Source organism: Lupinus angustifolius, chromosome LG06 (genome assembly GCF_001865875.1).
Source record: "Lupinus angustifolius cultivar Tanjil chromosome LG06, LupAngTanjil_v1.0, whole genome shotgun sequence".
Taxonomy (NCBI): Eukaryota; Viridiplantae; Streptophyta; class Magnoliopsida; order Fabales; family Fabaceae; genus Lupinus; species Lupinus angustifolius.
The window spans coordinates 15,092,742-15,101,185 of record NC_032014.1 but is presented as its reverse complement, the minus strand read 5'-3'; the positions used below and the strand labels follow the sequence as shown (position 1 = coordinate 15,101,185).

The window sequence follows — 8,444 nt, the reverse complement described above, 5'->3', positions numbered from 1 at the left end:
TCAAAATTAATATTTTTTATAAAATATAAATAGCAAGAATGAATCCATTGATTAATAACTATATATCATCTAGATGATTCACCTAAAATTTGAAAAAAATGAATATTAATAGACGCATAATTAAATAGTTTCAATTTTCAAAGATATATTCTTGTTAACTGTTATGTATCGAAATGGATCACTAATTAATTTTGGAGTTTTCTAAAATGCTACACCTTAATCCCCTTGTGTGTATATATATGTTCCTCCTCACTCACTTCTTGACACACCATTTCCAACACACTCATATACTCAATCCCTCAGGCTCCTAACGAGGAAAAACATGACTAGTCTCCCTCAAACGCATGGAGAAACCGTCCCAGATGCTTGGGACTGCAAGGGTCACCAAGCAGAGAGGTCCAAAACTGGTGGTTGGACTGCAGCAGCCATGATCTTAGGTCTCTAATACCATTTCATTTACTTGCTTCTTCCGCTCTAGTACTTCCTTTTGTGCCAGACTCCTTTCTATTAATGGAGAGTGAAGTAATGTTTTTCTCTTTAATTTTAAGGATAAAAATGTTATGTCATAATAAATATAAGGATACAAGTGTTATTATATATAATTTTTTCATTTTTTGACACCACTTCTCTTTCTAGGAGAGTAGTCTAATTCCTTCCTTTTCTATTACTCAATTTCACACTTGTTAAGAAAACCCGTGGAAACTAACTCAGTTTGGGTTGTTTTTTCTTTTGTTGTCTTTAATATGTAGGAGGAGAAGCATGCGAGAGGTTAACAACACTTGGCATAGCCGTAAATTTGGTGACATATTTGACGGCTACAATGCATTTGGGTAATGCTTCCTCTGCCAACATAGTTACCAACTTCATGGGAACCTCTTTTATGCTTTGTTTGCTAGGTGGATTTGTAGCTGACACTTTCATAGGCAGGTTTGTGTTTAGTTATTTATTATTATTCAATCATTTTATCCCAGTTATTTTTTGTTACTTATTTATGTCTTATAAGTACTTACTAGATTTTTTAATTCCTTCTTGGACAGATACCTCACAATAGCTATCTTTGCAACCGTTCAAGCAACTGTAAGACATTGCAACCTTTATTAATAGTTTAAGCTTTTAGGAAGATTCATGATGGGTTTGATTTCCTTTAAATTCCATCATCTTTTTTATCTAAAATTGTTAGTATATTTTTGAAGTAAGACTCAAACTTTTAACCTTCTTCTCTAATATTTTTCACTCTAATCATTAAATCAACTTATTTTTTCATTATTGATAAGACTTGAAATCGTAACCTTTTGTACTTCATTCCTTAAACCTTTTATCCTCACAATCAGACTACCTTATAACTCCTTATTCAATCTTTTTTATTTTGTTTTTATCAATAGCAAAGAAGAACATCAATTTTATCTTATATTATTATAATTTTTTCTTGGATCTTCATGAACTTTGTTTGTTTAATACCAGGGTGTTATAATCTTGACAATATCAACCATAATCCCAAGCCTTCACCCTCCAAAATGCATAGAAAACAGTGGAAAACCTTGTGTACCCGCAAACAACTTGCAACTAATGGTTCTCTACTTAGCTCTTTACACCACAGCACTTGGCACGGGTGGTTTGAAATCAAGTGTCTCTGGATTTGGGTCTGATCAGTTTGATGATTCAGACAAAGGGGAGAAACAAAAGATGACAAAGTTCTTCAACTGGTTCTTCTTCTTCATAAGTATAGGGTCTTTGGCTGCAGTGACTGTTCTTGTGTACATTCAAGACAACCTAGGTAGAGATTGGGGTTATGGGATATGTGCATGTGCTATTTTGTTTGCTCTTGTTGTGTTCTTGTTGGGTACGAGGAGGTACCGGTTTAAGAAACTGGTGGGTAGTCCTCTGACTCAAATTGCGGTGGTGTTTGTGGCGGCGTTGAGGAAGAGGAAAATGGAGTTGCCTTCTGATTCGGCTTTGTTGTTCAATGTTGATGATATAGAGGATGAAACAATGATGAAGAAGAAGCAGAGATTGCCACATAGCAAGGAGTTCCGGTAAAATAAACTTCTCTCACTTCTTCAATCATTCATTCCTTCTTTGTTAATTTTGTAATGGTTTCTTTCTATTTTATTGAGGTTTTTTAATATATTTATTGTTGACTACTACATGAATAAATAAAGTGTTACATAATAATAAACATAAAAAACAATAATTAATGCATGTTTGAAATTCTTGACATAACAAATAAGTAATGGAATTTTTCCCTTCCAAATAGAGAGCTAAATAGTAACAGAAGTAATATCAACTCTAGGTAACCACAACAATTAACCTAACTTTATATATGTGTTTTGTTTTCTTCTTTTAATAAAAATACTAATAGCATTTAAACTCACCTAAGTTTATGTGTTATGTTTTCATCTAATCTATTTTTTTGGGCCACTAATACTTTTATTCACACATAATCAAAACATAAAAAAACATGAATTTATCATCTTTTCTATAATAATACCCAAATTTCTTTCTAATATATTTATTCTAAATCCTATCAAGATATTGTGTTTACTCATAGAACCCAACATTTCATTTCTATGTCACACTTAGTTTATTATCTTTTTAACATTTTATCTTTCAATATTAAGTGCCATATAACATTGTGAATCATATATAGGGTAAAATTTTCCATTAAACTTAGTAACACCTTTATATTACATATGACATCTGATGCACTCCATCATTCCATCCACCCTCCCATGAATCCTATACTTTACACCTCCCTCAAAATTTTTGTCATGTCGTATGATTAATCTCATATTTATTAAATCTAGACATGTGATAATGTATAATCTTCATTTTTTACCTTTATAGTAGAGTTCACCAGTCTCTTGCTAAATTTGCACTCTATATATTTTGTCTTACTTCAACTTATATAAAAATCATGTGCACCTAAAACATGTCTTCACATTTTCATATCAGATTCCCATTGAATTTATCTACTCTTCAACTTGGATAATATCATCTACAAAAAATATATATAAAGATATTTACTCTCTGATATGCTTAATAAGCATATCCATGACAAATGTAAATATGCAAATGCATAATCTAAATCCTTGGTATAGTGCTATGATGACAATAGGAAAGTCTTGGGAAACCTATCTAATATTTTGATATTATATCATTGATGACTTCAATGTAGACAATTCTAATTCATTTTTTTAGAGCTTTCCACTTCACCTCTTTACAAACATTAACATATAACTTACACTAATTAATTAGGCATTCACAGATTTCCTTTTTAGTTTTCTATACTAATAATTTTCTCTGTTCACAATTTATCTTTCTCCAACTGAATACGACATTTTAAAGATTTTTTAACCAGAATAAATCAATTTGTTATTAAAGTGATATTTGTACTGAACAAAAAACTTAAAATGTAATATTTTTACTGTTCGATCTACCTACAAAAGATTTCCTATGTACTGGCCCCTTGCTTTCTATTTTTTTACTCAAAAAGGTTCTTACTGGTTTCTTAAGCGGTTTATACTAGTTCTTTTTCCACATTTTGTTTCTTGTGCATTTCATTTAGGATTTTCTCATCAGGATCAGAGGTCAAAAAATAATGAGAAAAATATAAGAGTATATTACTGTATTATCTATTACTCGTTTTTAATTATCATTAACTTTCAAAAAGTAATAAAAAATAAATGGTAAATAATATATGGGAATGGAGTATCTCCTTATATAAGGATATAAGGAGATAAGTTATCTCCTCCTGCTAGTAAAATTATGACATGTGTCATGTTTCATCATTTTCTATAAAAATATTTTTAAAAATAAACAAAATAGCACACATATCACATTTTTACTGGTTAAAGAAAATAAGTTATCTTCTTATACAAGAAGATACATTATTCTTATAATATATTAAGTATTTATAAATCTTTATATCGATTGTGCATAGATATTAACATTAAAAAAATAATATATGTAGATCGTAAAACTAACCTCAGAAAGCAATTACTAAACAAATCATTGCGTGCTGTTCTAGGATACCTCTAAACTTTAGCAAAACATAGCAAGACTTTTAGAAAGGTGACTTGATTTGGTAGAGGCATGAATAATTGAAGTGCTGAACCATGTGTTGCGTCACCAGTAGCTTTAGGATTTATAATGTAGGTAACAAAGTTGAGTAGTGGAAGGAGACCTTGACTAGAAATGAAATTATATTTGAAAGTGGGGCTCCTGTTCCAAATCGTGGGGGATTCAAACTTTTCAATAAGCAATCAGTGTCTAAAGTTTCAACCTAGGAATCTTCATTATGGATTACTCACAATAGGATTTTAAATAGACAGTTGAGAACTAAAGTTGTTTTGGCACGATTTGTTGTCTTGGGTCACCTTGAGCTGGAACTAAGATTAATTATTGGAAAGAGACTATTTAGAGGATTTATTACTATAGTGAAATATTAAGGTAGATAAAGATTTATATATACTTAATACATCTTCTATTATTTATTGCATATTTTTCTTCTTATTATTATTTATTTGTGTCCCTTTGGAGGAGTTCAACTCCTCTCTAGTACTGGAGAAACCAGTACTAGAATATGAGATTGAGAATTTTTTAAAGAGTTTTTATTTATTTTTAATAGAAAATAACATGTAATCATAGTCGTTAAATTATTTTTTTGGCCACATGTCATCATCTTACCCAGCACTGGACTCTCCAGTACTGGAGAGGATCCATTTCCCCTTTGGAGATATATTCATTTTATTATTTCACAATTACATTTTACATGATTTTATTATATTCATTTTATCAATATTTAGAAGTTCTTTTTCTTCAAGAGAATAAAGTGTCTCATCACACTACACCATAACTTATATTCTTAAATTCATTTATTACTTGATATATGTTCATTTTTTCTTTTTTATGACATGTATTTTTTTTCTTTTATAATAGTATAGAAAAAATAAAATATATATTAAACAACGAATGAATTTAAAAAATAAGCTGTTTTTTATACGAGGAAACATTTTATATCTTTATTTATACACATTATAATATTTAGCTAGAATTAAATAACGTATACCAAATATATCATTTCATAATTATATTCTAAATTTATTATTCCTTCATAACTTCTACTTAACGAGAGATATGAATTGAGAGGTAATTTTGGAATGATAAATAAATTATCTTTATTTTTTTTATCTCTACACGTATCTCTAAAACTCATCAAAATTAATGACAACTTAAATTGTCACAATTTCATCATAAAAATAGAAATTATTTACTGCCTTAAATTACTATTTGATCAAACCATCAACTCCTAAAATTTTCATGAAATATGGTTTACGAGTGTTAGAGGGAGGGGTTTTGCCTTCTTGTTCCAAAATCAATAAATAATTTTTAGAGTATAATCTCACAAAGTTATATCCAATTTTATGCAACTCTCTATAGGAAATACTAAAGACATTTCTTTAGCAAGTCCTTGTTATTGTTTTAGATATTTTCTTTCAAAGATTAACTGTTGGGTACTCCATTGAATGTTGATGGTGCAGCTTCTTGGACAAGGCTGCAATTAAGGACTCAAACATAGATGTTGAATTCACTAAGGAAAGGAAGTGGTATCTATCAACTTTAACAGATGTTGAAGAAGTCAAATTGGTTATAAGAATGTTACCAATCTGGGCCACCACCATAATGTTTTGGACAGTCTATGCCCAAATGACCACATTCTCAGTGTCACAAGCCACCACCATGAACCGCCACATCGGAAAATCATTCCAAATCCCGGCTGCATCGCTCACTGTCTTCTTCGTCGGAAGCATCCTCCTAACCGTGCCCTTTTACGACCGTGTCATTGTTCCCATAACAAGGAAAGTTTTAAAGAACCCACAAGGACTAACCCCTTTGCAACGCATTGGTTTAGGGCTAGTCTTTTCCATCTTTGCTATGGTTTCAGCAGCACTAACGGAAATAAAGCGCTTAAGAGTGGCTCAATCACACGGTTTGACACATGACCCCAATGCTATGATCCCCATGAGTGTGTTCTGGTTGGTGCCACAATTCTTCTTTGTAGGATCAGGTGAGGCATTTACCTATATAGGGCAGTTAGATTTCTTCCTTAGAGAATGCCCTAAAGGGATGAAAACCATGAGCACTGGACTTTTCTTGAGCACACTGTCTTTGGGGTTTTTCTTTAGCACTTTGTTGGTAACTATAGTGAACAAAGTGACTGACCATAACAAGCCATGGCTTGCAAACAATCTCAACCAAGGAAGACTCTATAACTTCTACTGGCTTTTGGCATTGTTAAGTGCTTTAAATGTGGTCATATACTTGTTTTTTGCTAAGGGGTATGTGTATAAGGAAAAAAGGCTTGTGGAGGAAGGCATAGAACTGGAAGAACAAGATGCTGCTTACCATGCATAGGTTTCACTTTTCCTTAGTCCTCCACATAAGTCTCTCATTTTAGTGTTTTTTTGTTGCAAAACACCTTATCTAATTTGAATTAAAATGATAAACGGTCAGAATTGTTTGCCAGGACTTTTACTGCTATTCATGAGTTGGTTTTTGAAGGGTAATGAAAAACATGAAATCTCTCTTATTTCCTTCCCAAAATCTAACAGGTAAATATGTAAATTTAAGGGAAGGTTTGAATGTTCTCAAAAATATATTTCAAAGTTTTAGAAATTTGTTCCTTCCTTCTTATCTCTTTACAAACAAACTCGTAACACCCTATTGAAAGTAATTTGACAATGTTTTTAACCACTCTCCATCTATTGATATTTGGGTATTCTGGCAAAAGTTCTAACAAATAATTCTGACCGTGTACGTTACTCTATCTGCCTTTGTTAGTTAGGCATTCTCATAGTAGAAAATGTCATGTATTGGCTGCCAAGTTGTTAAAAGTTGTAACCATTTTCTATGTGCATATGTAGTATGGAAAAGAAAAATTTAAGCAAAAAAGAATAAATGGGTTGGTTTGTACTTTCTAGTAATGACTCACAAGTTCTTGTTCATTTATGTCATTTCATCCTCTCTTTTTTGGGATCAATAAATATTAATATATAAGTATATGTTATGAATTAGACTCGAATTTTATCATTGTTATCATGATTCATGTCTTCTCTGCACATATGTTTGTTGACAAAGCTGAGACAGTTAGCATTTTCGGAACCATAACATGACACTAGTACGTATAGAAGGGCAGAATACATACAAAATCATAATAATTATAATAGTTAACGTCTAGGCTTGGAGATCTTCTCAATTTCATGCCCATGAAAATTAAATCCAACATTTTATATTATTGATGAATTGTTTAAGGATTGGTTTATTTATTAGTATGTATTGACCTAACTCAAATCAAAAGCTAACTCAAGGTGAGGGTTGTATGAGCCATTTGACCATATTCTCATCCAATGTGACACTTATATTAACACACCCTTCCACATCCACGACTTCACATCTTGACCCTATAGTTTGTCTAATACCGTGTTTTTTGGAGCACTTTTAATTAAGCAATTAGTATTAATGAATTAGTTATAGAAATTAATCAGTAATGTTTTAGGCTAAACCTCAGTTGAGTTTTAGTCTTGTATTATGATTTTCTCACTTGCCCTATTTTTTCAAGATTTTTGGAGAAGAAAAGTTTCCGAGACGATTTCGGGTCGTTTTATCGAGTTTTCGCCCAGTTTTTGAGTTCCGTAACTCAGAATCGAATTCCGATTTCACCATTGGCTTCAAAATATTATTTATAGTAAAAATAAACACCAATTTTGTCAGTAACACATCTCTAGATATTTTTCACCTCGAAATTCAAGTTTCGACGTTTCAGGTAAATGTCCTAAATCGAGAAATTGTATATTTCCAGAAGAAATTATCGAAAAATGTTCGGACACAACATTAATCAGGAAATTACATCATATCAATAAAGTTAGAAGTCATCATTTCATGAGCTACTTACTTGTTACACAAGTAATGCAAAAGCTTCCAAAAGCCCCTAAATCACTCAACAAATCCTTTCACTCCACCACCATTAGACACATCACCTATGCTAGTCTAAATCTACTTACTTTGCATTAAACTTTCTGATTTGATGAGGGTGAGGCTCTCCTATAAATACCTAACCCCATTCTCTCATTTTTACACTAAATTCCCTATACAAACTAAGGTAGGCATTTACTTTCTCTTCTTCATCTTCTTCTCATACTTCATAGAAAGTTATGAGCTTTTATTATGTTGTTCATAAAGTAGAGTTTATATTTGTTCTTTAAGTATTTTATGAATGAATAACTAAAGGGGGTGATAATAAAATCATATGAACTTTTATGTAGTTTTTGACTTTTGTAGATCTTGAAATTTCTTCCTTGTTCTTAGATGGAAAAACTATATCTTTGGACAAGGTTAGATAAATTATTTGTTTGAAAATATTAGAAATTATTGTTAGTATTTGAATA

General features: G+C 31.3%; 1 protein-coding gene across 1 annotated transcript; it reads left to right on the top strand.

The window, feature by feature from the left end:
- On the top strand, positions 260-6,751 carry LOC109350037 (protein NRT1/ PTR FAMILY 6.3-like). The gene is made up of 6 exons (XM_019591155.1): positions 260-437; positions 750-927; positions 1,038-1,077; positions 1,462-2,033; positions 5,541-6,419; positions 6,589-6,751. The coding sequence occupies exons 1-5, from the start codon at positions 323-325 to the stop codon at positions 6,412-6,414; spliced, it is 1,779 nt and encodes a 592-aa protein (XP_019446700.1). The 5' UTR covers positions 260-322; the 3' UTR covers positions 6,415-6,419; positions 6,589-6,751.

What these genes read in the sequence shown, in the direction of transcription:
- LOC109350037 (XM_019591155.1), top strand. Translation starts at nt 323, where the DNA reads ATGACTAGTCTCCCTCAAACGCATGGAGAAACCGTCCCAGATGCTTGG. An exon ending in GCTGACACTTTCATAGGCAG is followed by an intron (nt 928 to 1,037) that starts GTTTGTGTTTAG and finishes CTTCTTGGACAG; the next exon opens with ATACCTCACAATAGCTATCT. An exon ending in CCACATAGCAAGGAGTTCCG is followed by an intron (nt 2,034 to 5,540) that starts GTAAAATAAACT and finishes TTGATGGTGCAG; the next exon opens with CTTCTTGGACAAGGCTGCAA.